This window comes from Eschrichtius robustus, chromosome 14 (genome assembly GCF_028021215.1).
Source record: "Eschrichtius robustus isolate mEscRob2 chromosome 14, mEscRob2.pri, whole genome shotgun sequence".
Taxonomy (NCBI): domain Eukaryota; kingdom Metazoa; phylum Chordata; class Mammalia; order Artiodactyla; family Eschrichtiidae; genus Eschrichtius; species Eschrichtius robustus.
The window spans coordinates 87609391-87629100 of NC_090837.1; the positions used below are offsets into that span (position 1 = coordinate 87609391).

General features: G+C 41.2%; 1 protein-coding gene across 1 annotated transcript; it reads right to left on the reverse strand.

Annotated features, from left to right (window-relative positions):
* Positions 1-4139: 4139 nt before the first annotated feature.
* On the reverse strand, positions 4140-11271 carry LOC137776407 (serpin B3-like). Its single transcript, XM_068562860.1, has 8 exons — positions 11165-11271; positions 10369-10558; positions 9678-9734; positions 8302-8430; positions 7870-7987; positions 6609-6751; positions 6156-6311; positions 4140-4544 (listed from the first exon to the last, which is right to left on the reverse strand). The coding sequence occupies exons 2-8, from the start codon at positions 10531-10533 to the stop codon at positions 4140-4142; spliced, it is 1173 nt and encodes a 390-aa protein (XP_068418961.1). The 5' UTR covers positions 10534-10558; positions 11165-11271.
* Between the last annotated feature and the right edge of the window lie 8439 nt (positions 11272-19710).

The window sequence follows — 19710 nt, forward strand, 5'->3', positions numbered from 1 at the left end:
ACATCCATTCAGTATAAAACTTTTAATTCAGTCATCTATTTATTTTGTATCAATATGGCCTCATTGTATTCTGTTTAATTCAATGCATTATAATCTATTACTTTAAAAATAAAGATACAGGTGTTGAATTTCCCTACAATTTCTCTTACATATGGCCACTAGGCAAGGCAGTAGGTTCTCTGCCTTCTAGTTGGCCTAGAATATAGGCAAAGCTTTTCAGATCTCATAGATAGATGTCTACCATGCCCTCTACCTGATATGATTCAGATGCCTATGAGCCTTTGTCTTACTTGTTTGCATTTATAAAGTTCCTTTGGAAAACCCAACTAAAATAACAAGCAGTTGAAAGGTGTGGTCTAAAGGCATTCTAACCAACAATTCTTCAAATGCCCCCCCCTCCAAAAAAATCTAAACAACTCTATACCAGTTTCAAGTTCATTGAATCATTAGAAATTAATTCAGACACGTGATGGCACTCTGATCTTATTTATTACCTACAATTTTCCACTTTAAAGTACAGGAAAAATCCCAGGTCCTGGGCCAAATTTTGATCCTCTCATACTTCTCAGAAACTCATTCCCATCATTTCTTTGCTTCAACCCCATTAAGTACCCCAATGCTTCTCTGTTCATCAAGGCAACGGCCCCCTGCCTTGTCTTCCCTTCCCACCCGTTCACTGCATCGCTTGCTCATGTGACCCACTCTCTGGCCAGTCTGTCAGTTCCCTTGACCACGTCTCACACTTAATGGTGAAACATCTACTTTCTTTGCTGTGTTCCTGGGCTGCTGAGTTTGGCTGAGGAAAATTTTAACTTTGCTCACATCCTCCAAAATTCATGGTTTATGAAATCAGCTGGGATTAAGTACTGACTGGGAAGGATTTGGAATGAGTACAGTCCCCTAAGAAAAGCTATGTTTAGAAAATAAAAATTGTCCATACCTGACCTTTATATATTGATGTACTTATATATATTGATGACCTTTATATATTGATGTACTTATATATATTGATGTACTTTATTGTCCATACCTGACCTTTATATATTGATGTACTTCAAGGGTCTAGGCCCTCCTTTCTTATCACTTTACACCCTCTCCCTAGGGTCTCATTCCTGCCTTTAGCTACCCGTTTAAAACAAAACAAAACAAAACAAAATTTTAGGATTACTGAATAAATATGGTAAACTTTTTTTTCTTATTTTCTTTTTTTTTTTTTTGTGGCTGCGTGGCATGCAGGGTCTTATTTCCCTGACCAGGGATCAAACCCATTCCCCCTGCAGTGGAAGCACGGAGTCCTAACCACTGGACCACCAGGGAATTCCCCCTGGGACTGGGAAATTTTCTGCTGAGCATGTAGGGGAGAACAAATTATTTCACTACTTTTTTTTTTAAGCAACAAAAGTCTCAGGAAGAGCTTTTACATCCTCCCCCTTAACTGCCAAAAGCATTTAGATAGGGGGCCAATCCCAGGAAGAGAGCTATAGTCAGAGTCAAGTACAATGAATATGAGTCAGGTATGGTAGACGGGGGTGGGAGGTGAGGGGGACGCTTAGCAAGGCCCTTTTGATCAAAGCCTTCTCTGTGTTCCATTGTCTGTGCATAGCATGGCAAACGTTTGTGTACTAAACTTTTGTTTTTTCCCCATCTTCCTGTAAATCTTTTCCTCCCCTTTGAAGTCCCAGCCCCCTACATGCTTTTCCTTCTCTCAGATGCCATATAAGCCTCAATTGACTAATTTGTCCTCGAGTCTCATTTTTCCTATGGGGGTCCCCATATGTATGTAATTATATTGGATTTTCTCCTGCTAAGCTGTCTCTGTCAATTTAACTCTTAGAACAGCCAGAAGAACATAAAGGGTAGAGGGAAGTTTTTTCCTTCCCCAACAAGCATAACAAATTTCAAGCTCCAGATCGTATCCTGCATATGAGCTCAAGACTCATGGATTCAAGTGCTTACTAGACAACTCCATTTGGATGTCTCAAAAGGAATTTTACAAAGTGCAAACTTAAGCCGAGGATCATCTCTTCTCTCCAAAATGAAATCTTCTTCCATCCAACCAGCTGGTTAGGCCAGAAACTTCATCATAGGTCTTGGGTTCTATCTCTTGTTTCTGCCATATATAACGTGCTACCAAAATTCTATGAATTTTAGTTCCTAAACAATTATCACATGTAACTATTTGTGAGGGAGGAAGAAACTTTTTTCTACCATACAGGGGAGAGACCCAGGAAGACTGAGAAACTTGCCAAAATGGCCCCAAACCTCACATTAAATACCATCTTCAGAGAAGACAAAAGAGGATGTTGGGTGTAGTGGTTTGGGACTTCAAAAACGCAACTGACAAGGAGATGGAAAAGCAAATGTTTGGTAACATGTTTGCTGGGCCAGGCGGAGACTATGGGGCACAGAGGGGACTGATCTCCAGGCCCTGCTGAGGTTCCCCACCACTTCTCACCCATATTCTCTGCAGGTATCTCTGGTGATAGCTCTCTTGTGGGAACAGGCCCTTAAACTAAACTCTTTAAGCAGCTAAGTGGGAGATAAAAAGAAAGACTTCCTGGGTCTTCCTCGGTTCTCTGTTTCTTAAAAATTATTAGCCTAAATAATCCTCACGCCAAAAAGACACATTTTGGAGTGGCAAATTTTACTCCCCAAATATTTATCTCAGTTCCACTCTTGACATTCTAATGGTTTACTAGTAATTTCACAATATCCATGCTGTTCTTTACTCTCATCCATTTACATCATAATAACCAGATATATATTTTAAAGTGGCAGATATGATCTCTATCCCCCCTTTGGAAAACAAGCAAAACCTGAAATGAAGCAGGACCCTATGGTCCTCCCCCGCCATGTCCTCAGCCTGCTTTTTGTCTGTGGAAATAACTTTAGCCAAAGAATAAGTTCAATCAGAGAAGTGAGAAAATGCAGAAACAAAGGAAAACAGTCAAAGGAGACCAAATGATAGTAATTTAGTCATTAAGCAAAGTCAAGGACTTTTATTTCCTTCTCAAGGGCTGTAGATAATATTCTGAGCCGTATCCTGTGAGCTGTGTTGTAGATAATGAAACCCACACCGGGTGGAAGAAGTTAACTACATGGTGACCAGACTGTAGGCATGACATAAGCTGCCACAATTCTGAGAACTGGCCTCAAGGAAATGGGAAAAAACCAGCCCTGGAACTGAAGACTAACTGTACTTAAAACAATCAAGATGACACAGGTCAGACCACCACATGACCAATTTCACGATGACTGTCAGAGCTGACTGTCGTCAGAGATGTTTCTGCATGTAGCCCCTTCCCTCTGTCTATAAAAGCTCTTGCCCCCTGATTGTCAGGGCGGGAGTCGGCCTTTGGACAGGGGTCTGCCCTCCCCCCTGGTTGCCAGCATCCAAAATAAAGCAAACTTTCCTTTCCACCAACCTGGCCTCTTTATTGGATTTTGAGCAGTGAGCAGCTGGGCCCCACTTTCGTTACAAACCTACAATGTCTTTTCATTTATCTAGAGATAAAATACAAAGTTCCTAACATGGGCTCAAAGCCTTTCATGCTCTGGTACCAGTCTGCCTTTTCAGCCTCATCATGCTCTACACTTCTTTTGAATTTTTCTTTTTATAAATTATTATATTTCCGAATTATCTCTCCTATGTGTGGCAGGCCACTTGCACTTTGTTGAAAAGAAAGAAAGCAAAAAAGGAAAAGCAACAAGTAGTGTGAATAAGTACTGTATTATTGATAATGTATTTTATAAGAGGAAGAATTTCTGGCATGTAAGGGTTCCACAGATCACTTAAATTCAAATAAATGTGGGTGTCTAGGTGAGTAGGTTTGAAGAGTAGATACGATGTTTGAAACAGCAGCTATGTTATTTCAAATTCAGGTGAAGATAGAGTGTTGAAATATCCTTTTATCATATCTTGAACATTTTGTCCACATGAGAGTTACCATGGGGAGATACAGTAGGTTTACATGGGTTTGTGGAAAGAGAGAGACATGGTATTTCAACCAACACATTCTTAGTGATGACTATGAGTTTGGAAAGGAAAATGAATCAAAGAGAACCTGTTACTTCCAGCAATCAAGGTTCAGGAACAGCTCTGTGAATGTCCCCTGAGTGTAGCCGCTGGCTAATCACATCTAAGGGGAAGAGACTCTGCCGTAGAAAAGGATGTTGTTGGTCTTGTTGTGCTTGATGAAGAACAGGAAAGGGTGGTCACAACGGAAACTGTCTGGAATTAATCTTGTTTTTGTACGAATTTCTATTCCAGTCGCAGCTGCGGCCTCTGTGCCCTCCTCATTCACCTCCACGAAGGACTTGTGGAGGACTTTCGACACCACCACATCTTGTCTCCCGGTCATGCCTGAGAAGTCGGTGTCCTGGTCACTGAAGGCGTCCACCATCCCCAGAGCTCCCAGCGTGGCCTTGAGGTCATAGCTCTCCTCCACTTTGAACCAAGGTAGGTGTAAATCCACTTGTCTCTCCCTCATATTCTGTGGGCTCGTCCAATCTATTAACTTCTCAGCAGTGAGTTGATCTTCAAGCTATAACAATGGAAAAAGGAAAAACTGGCACGATTGTCAGTGGACATCGAGTCCCCTTAACATTGGATTGAAACATGTGGAAAACCTTTATTTTAACAATAAATGTAAATACAGGAGATTCAGTTATATTATATATATATAAACGTATGTATTTTATAAATATAATATTTATGTATTGTATATAATCTTATTATATATTATAAACTGAATCTTCCATAATATATATGTGATAAACTGAACCTTCTGTATTTTACATGTATAACAGCAGAACCATTAAATAAACTTATTTTGTAAAAGATAAACTATATATCTTCATTTCTCAAGCTGCCAGACCACTACATATTTCATTTTCAAATAACCTTTTCTTGTTAATGCCTTTTTGTATATAACTTTTTACATGGTATAATTATAGTGTACAACCCCTTTTTATTCCTTTTTCTTGCTTGACCTATTTGCAAACTTGTGCTGTATAGATATATATTTCTCTAATCAAGTTTAAATTGTTACATAACACTACCATTAAACAGATATTCAGTGTATATGTCTTTACTAAATTAACATTTTCAAGCATTCACTGTGTGTCAGTCCCTAAGCTAAACTATTGGTAATACAAACATTCACCATGTTTCTTGTTTTAAACTTTTCATTATTTTGAGGCGGTTCTGTCCAAGAGCTTTTCCCTTGTTTATACTTACTGCTGTAGGAATCAATCCTAGGACTGGGGTTCCCGATGTCACTGATGACAGGGATTGCTGAGCTGAAACATAAACATTGTGATGGTTCTTTATATGTCTTGGCATATTACGTTCCCTGAGGAGTTCCAATTTCCAGTGTTACCTTGTATATATTTTGAGCGTGGCTAGTTCACCACAACTTCAGCATCACTGGCTATTATAGTAGTTGCAGATGGCCATTTATGGAATGTCCTCTATATGGCAGATATTGTTATTGGTATTTTTACACATTATCTTGAACCAATATAACAACGCTAAGAGGGAAATTCACTTTTTTTTTCTTTCTCCCAGCAACAAGGCTCTGAATGACTCTGAGAGAATACTTCTAAATAGAAAAGTGAGCATCAAGATAAATCTATGTGTCTCCTGGCTACAAACCACTGTGATTTAGCATCAACAGTGGTATCCACTATTGTATCAATTTGCTTGATTTGGTTTATGAGTGAATATGCATGTATTTTCCCTGTGTCACCTACACCTGAGTCTTAGTTTCCCAGTCTTCAGATGAAGAGACTGGAATAGATGAGGTTATGACGGTTGTAAAATATTAATGTGTGAGCCAAGTATATCGTTTTATCTGAACTGATATTCTAGTTTTCTGAGAATATTACTGGGGCCTGTGACGTTAAGATTTTCTACATATTCATCCATATCACACTGTGATATTTATTGTTTGGAAAGTGACAGGATACCAGGTTCTCCTTCATGATGTTCCCCCGGGCTCTATCCAGGGAAGAGAAGGATGCACTCTAATATCGAGCTCTTACCCCACATCACCAGCGTTCTATGAGCATTGCTTCCATGAGCAGCCCGTACGAGCAGTGTCTCACTAGGAATTTAAGCAATAGTAGGCAGCATTGGAGGTACCAGCTTTTACCTTCTGCAGACCATCTACTTCATTGGGCAGCAGCACCATCATGCTTAGCTCTTGGCCTTTGTACGGTATTTCCAGGATCTTGACTTGCATGTCCTCCAGTGACGTGAAATTGAAGTGATCGGTTTGTTTCATCATCTGCACAGATTTGCTTGTATCCTGCAATAAATTCATGTGGCAAAAAATGCTAAGTGAGCATAAGTCAAAAAGAAAGATAATATCATTGTAATACCAAACACACCCTCCTTCTAAGAGATGATCTCGGAAATCTGTGAATTAGAGACAAGAGTTTCTTCAAGGACTCCCAACTAAATAAAGTAAAAAAGAAAAAAAAGACAAGAAAATAAACCTTGACAACTATCTTCTACCCACAGTTATATATTAATTACTATGTATTTAAATTTCACACTGAATGTGTAGCTATGTTATATTATATACATAATTTATAGACAATACCTTGTTCAGCCAAAATTTTTCCTCCCCAGTGTTTTCTTTCTTAAATTTCTGGCACCACTGCCCTTTGAAATAGACTGCGTTCACCAGAACCAGAACGGTCACGCTACCAAAAGAGTCTTTGGGAAAGAGATCCTTGATTTTTTCTGCAAAGAAAGAAAATCAAAGGTTTGTCATGAAAGGCACAAGTGGTTTGTCTGGAAGATGCTTTGAGAGTTACAACTGATGATTAAATATTCACACAAATCACCACATTAGGGACTCTGTGCCCGATTGTTCACAAGGTGAAGCTCTCCTCATGGCGCCAGCCTGATGGAGTCGCCCTCATGCAGACCCCCCTTCTTCTGACTGGGAACGTGTTTGGTCTCTGTGGTGACATCAGTCACCTCACACTGAATTCTGATGAACTGATGTCAGCTGATCTTTCCACTGGTCAGTTTTCCCCCTCCCTCCCTACTACCCTCCCTGTCCCCTCAATAACCGCCACCCTCCCTTGTTTCCTCCATCCTTCCTTCTATTCTTTTCTTCTTCACTTTCTTCTTTGCTTTCTATTTTTTCAAACTGAACTCACTGCTCAGAGGAAATGGGCCTGAATGTTCTTTAGGACAAATGACATGAGGGCTAAAATCTAACACACGTGTCCAGATACCATTCCCTGGGTGTCTTCCTGTTCATTCTCCACTTTGAATTGCTTAGGTTTGGCCAGTATTTAGGATGGGACGTAGGATATGGTTCATAGGATGGAGACATCGTCCAGCTGCCCGCCATGGTTGGGGAGGACAGCTGTGACCATCCCTGCAGGGTGGGGGGATGGAGAGGTGGGCCGGGCAGCTCCTGCTGCAGGTGGTAGTTTCTACAAGAAGCCTAGTTTAGAGGAGAGTGGCTCGTTTCCCAATTAACAAAGGATAAGGGAACCCTTTCAATATTTTCTCTTTGGGATCATAATCTAGACGTTATGCCTCGAATTTAAAGAAAAAGATGAGAAATCAACCTGAAGTTTGAGCAGAGACTTGGGATCCACAAAGACACTGTCATCTACAGACTCAGCTGAGTTTCCAGGTAGCTGGTCCTGGGATCCCTCCTGGGCTCCCCTTGTTTCTCTCCACACTGACGTGGACCATTCCACCCTCTGCAGTGCCCTCGTCCATCTTCTGTAATCTCATCTCACCCCAGCTCCTGGCACCCCATGCAGGGGCCAGCACAGCATTCACACACAGCGGGGACTCTACAGTGATTTTTAAGGAGTGACTCTCTCATAACCTACCATTAGTTTGGCTTTCCACCCAGGAATTAATCATCTTCCGACTTTCTTCTGCAGCATTGACAAAATCAGCAGATTCCACACTGGCTAGGTAAAATTTCTTAACATTATCCATGTATGCCTATGACATGGGCAGGAAGAAAGGAGGGATTAAGAGTAATTTGTCAGTAACCGTCTAGGTATTCCCAGATTAAACTGTGTTCAGTGATGACCAAAGAGAGTACCTGAAACGATCCTTACACCCACTTCCCCGGTGGGTTGTCAGGCTCTGGGACACTCCAGTGGGGGGCGTCGTGGTCCAGGAGCCGAATGCCCCTGGGGCAAATGCTCCCCATGTGGGTCAGCCAGGCTCCTCTGCCTCCCCCTCCCCCATTAGGAGATGGGATCAGAGGACCCAGGATGCAGACCAAAGGTGTGCCAGGCCATGAAACTTACCTGCAGAAACAGAAAAGTCTTTTCTCCATAGAGCCTGTTGGCTATGTTCAGCTCATAGGCATCAGTGGGTTTCTTTAATTCGGTCAGAAGAGTTTGAAATTGATGATGAACATTTCCTGTATTTTCAACCTTCAAACACCAGAAAGTGAGCTCATTGGATTCTCATTGTACGTAAATACTACACCCCCATAGGTCTGTTAGATCCGTACATAGAGTTTGGTATCCCCACGGATGATGTTTGTTGTTATTTCCCCATATTTGGTGTATTTTACTGGAAATATCCTTTATAATCCTTACATTTGGTCTTCCAGGTAATTCTTCCTTCCTGCTCTAACACACTCCAATCTTTTCTCTTTTGAACTGAGATGCAGAACCATTCCACTATTGGATCGTGTCTTAATTGTTTCAAATGGTCAGGTTTAACTTCCCAGCTTAACTTAAGCTCCTTGAGGGCTAGAATCATAGTGCATGCTTAACAGTCAGGAATTGTATGAGAACATCACATTTGTATATTGTCCTATATTATGATATGATGCCCTGTTATACTCCTTGGTGGGATTACCTTCTAAGACCATTTGACTGTGATCTTCGGCTGTTCACTCATGATGGTCACAGTTTAGGAAGGGTGTGTGCCTGGTACACTGCTAATAGATTTACACCAGCATCTCTAGGTCTTTAGTTCAATTCAGATGAAAACAAGAGAGATCAGAGAACTAAGAGACTTCTCTGTAGAGACAGAGCCAATTTTTCAACTCAGGCTTGTCTCAATCCAGAACCTTCCACTTGCTAGCTAAGAGTTTTGAACTATTTAGACTATAAACCATAAATCTCACAGTCATTTTCCAAAATATATTTGGATGCCTGCTTATTGCTCTTAATCTAATTTATGAGTTAATTAATATTATCCAATTTTAGCAACATGTTGTGATTACTATAATTATTATTATTCTATAATAATAATAAAAGTACATAACATTTATCAGGGTTTCCATTTTCTAGGCACTGCTGTCCTGTTTCACATGTATTTGCATGTCTTGCAGCAGACATTTTATTGCTCCTACTTAATGGAGATGAAGTCACTGTGGCTCAGAGCAGTTGTATTTTGGCACCTTCCTCATTCCTGAACAACAGAGCACAATTGGAAGCTCCTTTGGGTTTCAGAGCCCCCTGCTGTGACGCACATGCTACTCTCCTCTCAGGAAAACAAAGAAATGAAATAAATAAGTATGTAATGTGATATGAGAAACAACTCTGTTTGTCCAATCTGTTTTGCCTAAGATGTCCCCTAAAAATGGACTTTCCCTGTTTATCTGAAATTCCCAGTTTGAACTCTTGGATATGTGATCTCCTTCTAGATTCAATGCTCTGTGACTCACGGGATCAACTGTAGTTCCTCCTTTTTTGTTCCCTGCGATTTCATTAGAGTGCAGGACCTGGAGGAGACAGGGAGTGGGACAAGAAAACTTTACTCTGGTAAATAAAAAAGAAAGAAAGTAAGGAAGGAAGGAAGAAAGAAGGGAGAAAGAAGGAAGGATAGAAAGAATCCAAACAAAACAAAATACCTAACCAATCAAAAAAAACCCAGAAGAAACAAAGAAAAAGAACAAAGAAATGTTCCGTGCAAGCATTTGCTCCTTGAAAAACACAACCTGTGTGTGAAAAACACAACCTGCGTGTGAAAAACACAAAGCTGGTTGATCACCAGCCAGTTCAAAGAATCCTGATTCATTTTTCATTCGTTGCTGAGGAAACATGTAAAGATGTTTCCCATGGATTTTAGTCAATGCACCACTTCTACCTGAACTCTACCATTTAAAGCCTCACCTGTGGTCACTGGGCAGTTGTAGGGTTCATCCCAGCTCCCAAGGGAAGTCTCGGCACAGGGAAGAGATGGGGCGGATCACTGGGGGGAGAGCATATGCTCCCACAGCTCTGTGCCCGCCCAGTCATGGGGAGTTTGCAGCTTGCTGTGCTACCCCTGGGGACAGCCAGATCTGTGATCATCTGCACAGAAGCCGACAGACAAACCTGGACAAACTGGTAAATGTAAAGGAAGCTGCGACCTACCTTCTGGATTTCTGATGCCGTTTGTTCTCGGGCCCCCAAGGAAGTCATGGCTAAGGCTGACATGATACTCAAAGGGGAAAAGAAGATATTTTCCTTCTCTGATTGTCTGATCTGTTGGAACAGGTTGACTGCAAAGTGGTTGATTGCTTCACCGAGTGAACTCATGGTGGCTTGATGTGGTCTGGAACCCCTGGAGAAGCATCAGATTCATTTTATAATGACTTTACTGAGGGGAAGGTTAGTCTGTAATAAGATTTTCCTAAAAGAAATGCCTTATATACTGGCTGTGGGATTCTGGCAAGTAAGGTTTTTCCTCTTTTCACTCTTCAATCATTTCAAAACGTATACATTTCATAATTAGAAGACTGTGAACTTAGTATTTAAAGAAAACTTTTTTGAAAAAGTAATAGAATATCTTTACCTTTTCTTCCTTACTGACTGTATTAAGACTGGGTAGAAAATGCTTTATAACAGATCCCAATACAAAGACTGATGTGGTAACATCCTGCCATCTCCCATTAGGTACCTCCCTGCCTTTTCTTGAAGGACCTCTGGGTTCGGAACATCTACCAGATGTAATCAGGGGACATCTACCCCTGATTACATGTGCTCCTAAGGGAGCATTGGTTTTTTGGGAAATAAATAAATTCTCTAAGGATTAAATCAGGAGAAAACGGTCTTTTGCTCTGGCAGAATAAGTACCATCATACCGAATGAAATAGATGCATGATTTTTAAAAAATGTGCGTTATTATTTTCAGGAAGGATTCATGTAGTCAATCAGAGCTGCTGGAAGCACTTATCTGTGAGCTTGGAGTGAACAGAGGTGGGCAGGCAGCCTGTGAGCTGATGCGCCGTGAATGGTCAGGTCTGGACTATATAACTCTCTCTTGCTGCCTCCCATCCCACACAACAACTGGTATTTCAAATAAAGCAGCTTCTGATTTCTTCACCAGGCTACCCATCACCTTCATGAGCATGAAGTCTCTATGAGTAAAGGCAAGATTATTGTTCTATTCTCGTACATCCTTTTCACCTGCAGAGGAAATTGTGACCTGCGATCACTGGCTCATATGAAATGCATGTAGGTGCCTTTCCAACACCAAGGAGAATAACGTGAAATTGTAACTTCTTCACATGCCCTGAGCTACTGCGCCCAAGCAGAAATAACCCTTAAAGAATCTTTCTTGTCTTACATGTTGAATTGTCTTTAAGACCACTTCTAACACCAACAATGAAAAAGCTTATATTTTCTATTTTATGTTCTGAAAGGGCTTCTCCAACCTGACCATTTCCTTCAGAATTATTCTGTATAACCAGGAAAATAGCTCCAATTCTCAACTTAAGAGATACTGGCGAAGTGTCTCAGCAGTAGGTGGAGAACAGGCATCATTTGCCTTCCCCTAAAGGCTGGACCGTGGCCGTGGTCCTCCCTGTGACCCCCATGCCCCTTGCAGCCAATCCCAGATGGCCAATGACTTCTAAGGTCAGTGGGAAGCTCATTTCCCTGCAGTGTAATCAGCTCTCAGTGAGAAGGACAATGGATCCAAACAGGGGCCATTTTGGTGGCAGTATTCCAATTCTTTGTACAAAGATGTATCAGGAAAATAAATTGTTTCAACTCCAGAATTAAGACTTTTCTCAGTCAGCCTGCTCTTTAGCACGACAGCTTCTGATTCATGGTCTGGACAGTGGAGTAAAATTCCTGAAAGAAAAAATGAGAAGAAATATGTTCATTGAATGCCATGGATAAGTCTGTTATCACTGGAGTCTCATTCTCTTCATGGGCCTCGCGTTCTCATAGCGGAAGTATATTAATAACTGTTGACATTTACTGAGGGGGGATATGTATTCACTCATTACCCGCTTTAACACCTTATTCAGGTCAGCAGCTTTGTTTTCCCCATGTCACAGATGGCAGAAACCAGCACAGAGAGTCTGAGGTTTCTAAGGTAGTTAATTGCCCAGGTGAGGTATCCAGGCAGGCAGCTGGTTCAGGAAGCTGGGTGTGTGTCTGCTCCCAACAAGGTAGACTCTTAGACAGACTCTGGGCTTTTAGTGACATACCTCCACGCGTTGAAATGAAAGAAACTGTTTCTTCTGCACTCTCAAAAGAGATAACATCCTCCCACAAAATCTGAAGGCGTGGGAATGCATCCCCAAAATTCTCCTTTGTGAGCCCTTCAGTCACTAGGAGGGAAGGCCGGGGTTCAGACACTCTTTTCGGGCTGTGTAAAATTTAGGTATTTCAGTGTGGACGTGTGTTGTAATTTCTCAAGCATTTACCTACGAGTGAAACCCTGGGTCAATGGCAAGTCTATGTTTGATTTAGAAGAACTGCCAGACTGCCTTCCCCAGAAGCTGCACCATTTATATTCCCCCCAGACTCTGATGGCAGCACGTGTGTGTGCCGTTCTGATTCTCTGCACGTCTCCAGCACTTGTTACCGTCTTTGGTCCTTTTTAACACCTGCCAGGAACAGAGTCTGTAGTCTCAGCACGTCGCTTATTCACAGGAAGATTCACCTACAACAAGGTCCCAGAAGCACAGGGGATGGAGACACGAGGTGAAGGGAAGAGGAGATCTGTGTTTCTCAACCTGAAAGATGATTCTGCCTGATCCCCCAGCCCCCAGCCCTGCTGCTCTTAGGGCTCCTCTGTCGATATGTGTGCAGTGACCCCTGAGTGATACTGTAGGCCAACGATCCCTGAGCTGGGACCGGGTGGGGCTGAGTGAGGATGTACACTGTTGGCGTTTGATGAAGGAATTAAGTCCCCAAATAGAGGGAAATAAGACAAGACCCAAGATGAAAAATGACAAACACGAGGAATAGGAACTTCTAGTCAAGGTTGCATCACAGGCCACTGGGTTTCTTTGGGCTCAAAGAGAAAGGGATCTGACCTCCATAGACAGTAGCAAGAAGCTCAGCCTGGGCCTGGAGGAAGCAACAGGGGGACAAAGTAGGACAAATGGACACAAGGGAACTACTGACTAAGCTGATTCTTCCTGTGACTAAATTACGGAGGTTTGTCATGCAGAGGTTGGCTTTGAGGAAAAGGCACTAATTGATAAGGACCAGGAATTTGCATAGATTTAGAGAGAACTTGGGTTACTTCAAATAAGAAACCATGTCATGCTTTTTTCGCCCTCTTAATGAAAAGTGCTTCTGGCGTGTAATAGACAAGGTTACGACACCGTGATGTCATACAGTGTCATAGGCGACTCAGCAATTCTCAGAAGATTTTGCAAGTCAGTACTGGCCAACCTATGTCTTTGGGTATTTCTTAAATATACACCAATATCATTGTCGTTAGGAATCCACGAACCCAATACAACTGAAGAGCAAATGACACTTTCTGGAACCATCCTGCTGTTTCCAATTCCTTTATAGGTGGGTTAAGAAATAACTCCTCTGTTTTTCTAAATCTTACTTCCTTGTGAAGGGTGTGAAGATATGTCAGCATTATTGAATTGCCCTTCCTAGGGTGCATTTTATTTCTTCCTTCTTGCAAAATAGGTTGTTGTTCCTGTTTGCAGGTAAACTGGTTATTGTAGAAGATCCTTTGAGCATCCAGTAATTGGATATCTGCCAATTACAGTATCCACTACAGATATAGATGTAGATATACACATGCACGTTGTGAATAACATCCAAACAGGATGAATCAGTGTTGCCTTGATTTTCGTGAGTTAGGGAATGGTCTCACATGTAGGTATGTCATGGAAGATCGAGACAATTCATGTCATCTCCACCTGTCCCCCCCATTTCCATGCCTCCAACTGCACCCGTGACACTCATCCTACTCTGTGCTCATCACCATTTAACTCTGTTACCTTCTGATCTCTTACAAGTCCCTCTTGTTTCATCTTGTCTTTCCTGTTCTGCTGCCAATAAACCTATTGTATTTTCTCCCTTTTCCTGTGACTGTGCTGCTTCCTCCTTGCTTTATCTGTAATATGGATTTTCCCCATGACTGCATGTCCCTTCACCTCTCTTTATGGGCAGCTCCCCGTTCTCCTATTACATACTGTAAAGAAAAGAAAACGTGGTCCACTGGTTCTTTTGTTTCCACTATCTTTTCTAGCCATTGTTCTCTCTTTGTCTCAATGTCCATTTTCCAGTTTCTGGCCATGCAGGTATTTTACCCTGTGCCCACCTACCATCTTGTATGTTACTCTTTGATACTCACTAAAAATCAGTTGCCCCTCCACCATTTATGATTTTGCTCTTCTTGCCAAGTGTGTGCACTTTTCTGGGTGACGTCAAAACTTTTATTCCATAGGCACGGGACGGAATCCATGCTTATTTTATGTTACATCTCTATTCCTGTTGAAGCTCCTCCTTTGTGAAAATCTTGTCATGTCTTTTGTCCTTTTGTTAATTGGATCCATGAGCTTTCTTATCTATTTGGATATGCTTTTCATATAAGGAGCCACTAATTATCGCTGATGCCTGTCACTGGAGTATTAATGGAGATGGAGAGTTCTAGAGGGAAGGAGGAATTTGATTACATGGGATATTGTGTGCTGGGGATTTTATTTTGCTTCTCCAGTTTCACCCTTCACTGGCTCAACCTCCCCTGGTCCTAGGAGGCAGAGATGTAGGGAGACATAATCTGGGTCCTTCTCCTTTAGGGAACCTTGCATCTGGCCTGTGAGTGGAAGCAAGAGTAGACTCGCAGCAGGGTGAGTGCAGGGTGCTCGGTCACCTGCTTCCTCTCAGCGAGGTTGCCAAACAATGGCTGCATTTCTTTACCAAAGACTGCAGATCTTATCGGGCAGCTTTTCTGCAGCTACAGCTACTTTCTGTGGATTTTGGTCACCATTCCTGCCCTTGCCATGTGCGTCTAGGCGTGGCAATGTCCCCCTACTGTTGTTAGCCATGGGTTGCTTCACCATCCTTTCTTGGTTTCTCTTAGCCCTGACCATGCTTTGTATAGTCCCTTTGTTAAACTTTCCTGAATTACCGAATTTGACTGTGTCATTTGTTTTCTGCTATAGCCTTGACTATTACGGTAAGTAAATGGCTTTGGGAAAAACATCTTGGAATGGAATTTTTGGGATCAGGTTGGTCCCATATTGAGAAGAAATGTGGTGAGAGGAGATGGGGGAGTGGTGTAGGGCAAGGCACATGTAGCAGCAAATTCAGAATGGAGGCAAGACGTGAAGTGCAGGTGTAAGACGGGTGTTGGGACATCAGAGGCTGTGGTGCTTAGTAGCTATTGGGACAAGTTGTGGGATCAGCTGCTTTGTTATGATGGGCGTGGGAAAGTCATTCAGCAGAAATTGAAAAACAATGTTAAGGGAGAGAGTAGGGTGGCAGGGAGAGAAGGAGAGGGAGAAAGAGAGGGTGAGAGAGCTTAGAAGGGAGGAAACTGGACAGGGAGAAGGAGAGACTGAAGCCGCTGAAGTGGACGGTGCGTCATGGAACCATGACAGTTCCCTGTATCTGAGGGTGGGAGGCTCCCGCTAAGGCCAACGTCTTCTAAAACAGTGGTCTTCACATGAGAGTGATTCTAACGGTGCCTACAGAGCTGTTTCTATTGTATGAGATTTTCAACATCGCAAGTGTGTGTGTTCTCCTCCCGAAATTTTATCTGCCTAAAAATGTCCTGTGTTCACAGCGGCAGATTCCCCAACTCTACCGCATTTCACAGAAGAAAAGCAAATTGTCACCTCCTTCACATCTTACTGATGAGAGGTGCCCGGGAGCAACAAAGACAAAGCTCTTTTACTGATTAATCAAGACACACAAACCCACTCATAGGGCTTCTGCCTCCCCTGTTTTCTACCGATTCCTATAACGTGTGAAGAGTGGGATGTCAGAAGGGTAGTATTTTAGCTCGCATTTAGGCATTCTGAAGTAAGAATATACATAAATTAAGGCAAGGTGACAGTGGCAGTAATGACAATTTTTCAGTAATAACATAACTTCTTCTTCTCTTTCACTGTTGTCTAGATTGGGTTCCTTTGGAGACTCAACCAGAAGAGCACCTCAAAAACTACTGAAACTAAGTATGCTTTTTCCACCCATGTGTTTACACATGACAAACTCTTTTCTGCTGTTCCTGATACTTAATCAGGCACAAGAAAATCGGACTACCATATGACCCAGCAATCCCACTACTGGGCTATACGCTGAGAAAACCATAATTCAAAAAGAGTCATGTACCACAATGTTCACTGTAGCACTATTTACAAGAGCCAGGACATGGGAGCAACCTAAATGTCCATCGACAGATGAATGGATAGAGAAGATGTGGCACATATACAGAACGGACTATTACTCAGACATAAAAAGGAATGAAACTGAGTTTATTTGGAGTGATTGGATGGACCTAGAGTCTGTCATACAGAGTGAAGTAAGTCAAAGAGAAAGACAAATACCGTATGCATACGCATATGTATAGAACCTAGAAAAATGGTACTGATGTACCTAGTGGTAGGCCAGGAATAAAGATGCAGGCATTGAGAACGGACTTGAGGACACAGGGGGTGAAGGGGAGGCTGCGACATGGTGAGAGAGTAGCATTGACATATATACACTACCACATGTAAAATAGATAGGTAGTGGGAAGCAGCAGCATAGCACAGGACGATCAGCTCGGTGCTTTGTGATGACCTAGAGGGGTGGGACAGGGAGGGTGGGAGGGAGGCTCAAGAGGGAGGGGATATGGGGATATATGTATACATATAGCTGATTCACTTTGTTGTACAGCAGAAACTAACACAACATTGTAAAGCAATTATACTCCAATAAAGATGTATAAAAAAAAAAAGAAATATCAAAAAACGGAAAGTTTACTGGGTTATAGAGCTTTAAGATATTTTGGATAAAAACCATGAAGAAAACCCATGAAATTTCTTGCCGATATGGTCTGTATTATTCAACTAATATAAAAAATCCGTGTCATCAATCCCATCATAAATATTTTCTCCTATGGAAGTGACTCCTCATTTATTTCATCTCTAAAAATGTTTAATGATTCAATCTGCTATTAACAAAGTTCAAGATTATATGTCAGATGCAGAACCAATGAGTGTTTAGCAGTATCCATATTTATCTTAAGTGAAAAAGCACAGAGAAATTATGCTGCGGTTCATCTCATCAAGATACGGTGTTTCAATAAAATATTAGATTTCGTGTTTAATAATTATTCATTAAATTTCTTGTATTTTTTCTTCGTATTTCCCATGATCGTATTGCTCCGTTTCAAAGGTCTCTTTTGTATTGAGATGTAACTACTCTCACTCATAGTATAAAATTGTCATATAAGTGGAATTATATAACATGTACATTTTCTGTTCAGCTTCTTTTTTGCACAGCATAGTGTGTGGGAGTTTTATCCATGTTGCTGCAGGATTCAGTAGTTTCTTCTTGTTTACCTCTAAGTGCCATTCTTTTGTTTGTAATTGTTCACCAGCTGTTAAAAATTTGAGGTCTTGCCAGCTTTTTGTTTGTTAAAATAAGGCTTCAATGAATATTTGCATACTAGTCCTTCTGTGGCGAATGTATTTACATGCCTTGGGTAAAATCAAGGTGTGGAATAACTGGATCATAATTACTGGATCAGTATACGTTTAACTTTGTAAGAAAGTACTGATGCATGTCTCTTTGTACACTTGAGGAAGACTTTCTCTAGAATTGCATTGCTCAGCCATGAAGATTTACAATTTTCTGGAGGGACATCACCCACATGGCAGTGTAGGAGACCCCAGCCTCCACTCCCCCTCAGAGGTCAACAATGAGACAGGTCTCCTTGAACAAAAACAGCTCACAAAGAAGAAATGGTAATGTGATAGAGGTGTCAGCCCAAGCTGTGGTGGTGGCCATTTTGCAGAAAATAAGTGTGTCAAATCCACACGTTGTACACCTTCAACTCACTCAATGTTATGGGTCCATTATATCTCAATAAAGATGGAACAAATAAAATTGCATGACTGTTTTCTGAAGTGGTTGCAGCTTTTGGGTCCGAACCAGTGGTGTAGGAGAGCTCTGGTTCATCTACATTCTCTCCACACGGGGTTTGACCAGTCTTTGTGTTTTAACTTTGGCCACTCCAATGGGGACGAGGTGGTATCTTGTGGGGAGGTATTTTGTATTTACATGTATTTCTTTATTACACTTCTATTATATTTATTTTTATTTTTAAAACCACATAACATGTTGATTTTTACTACTTTCCATTCAAAAATAACTTTATTGATGTAAGATTGATATAGAAAGTGCCGTACATATTTAATGTATGCAACTTCATGAGTTTTGAGATGTGTATACATATGTGAAACCATCATACTAATCTATGTATTAAGTATATCCATCACCTCCAAAAGATTTTTCCTGCCCTAAGAAAAGTTATGTTTTAGGAAATAACAATTGTCAATACTTGTCCTTTATATTTTGGTGTATTTCAGGGTCATATCTTGGCATTCCTTTCTTCTCACTTTATTCTCTCCCAGTATGATCCCATCTTTGCCTTTAGCTACAATTACCGTATTTCTCTCAGTATCTCTAAAATTTATATCATCTCTATTACTTACCAGTTCATATCCCAGTTCTGAGTTCTAGACTCTTAAATTCTTGACATGGGTTACAGAACATTTCATGTTTTGGTAAAAGCTCACCTCTTCAACCTCATCATGCTCTACAATTTTGAATTTTCATGTACGATAATGTATTTCTAAATTACCTTTTCTACGTGTGGTGGGTCACTTGCACTTTGTTGAAAAGAAGAAGCAAGGAAAAGTAACAAATGACAAAAATGACAAGAAAATGGGAGAAAATATGTGCAAACGAAGCAACTGACAAAGGATTAATCTGCAAAATATACAAGAAGCTCATTCAGCTCAATATCAAAAATCAAACAACCCAATCCAAAAATGGGCAGAAGACCTCAGTAGTCATTTCTCCAAAGAAGATATGCAGATTGCCAACAAACACATGAAAGGATGCTCAGCATCACTAATCATTAGAGAAATGCAAATCAAAACTACAATGAGGTATCACCTCACACCAGTCAGAATGGCCATCATCAAAAAAATCTACAAACAATAAATGCTGGAGAGGGTGTGGAGAAAAGGGAACTCTGTTGCACTTGTGGTGGGAATGTAAGTTGATACAGCCACCTTGGAGAAGGGTACGGAGGTTGCTAAAAAAACTAAAAATGGAACTACCATATGACCCAGCAATCCCATTACTGGGCATATACCCTGAGAAAACCATAATTCAAAAAGAGTCATGTACCACAATTTTCACTGCAGCACTATTTACAATAGCCAGGACAAGGAAGCAACCTAAGTGTCCATCGACAGATGAATGGATAAAGATGTGGCACATATATAC

Excerpts from the sequence above, each read along its gene's own strand:
- LOC137776407 (XM_068562860.1), bottom strand. The coding sequence starts at position 10,533 with ATGAGTTCACTCGGTGAAGCAATCAACCACTTTGCAGTCAACCTGTTC. Across the intron at positions 7,988-8,301 it reads AGACTTTTCTGTTTCTGCAG|GCATACATGGATAATGTTAA; the intron begins GTAAGTTTCATG and ends CCCATGTCATAG. Across the intron at positions 4,545-6,155 it reads AAGTAGATGGTCTGCAGAAG|CTTGAAGATCAACTCACTGC; the intron begins GTAAAAGCTGGT and ends CCATTGTTATAG.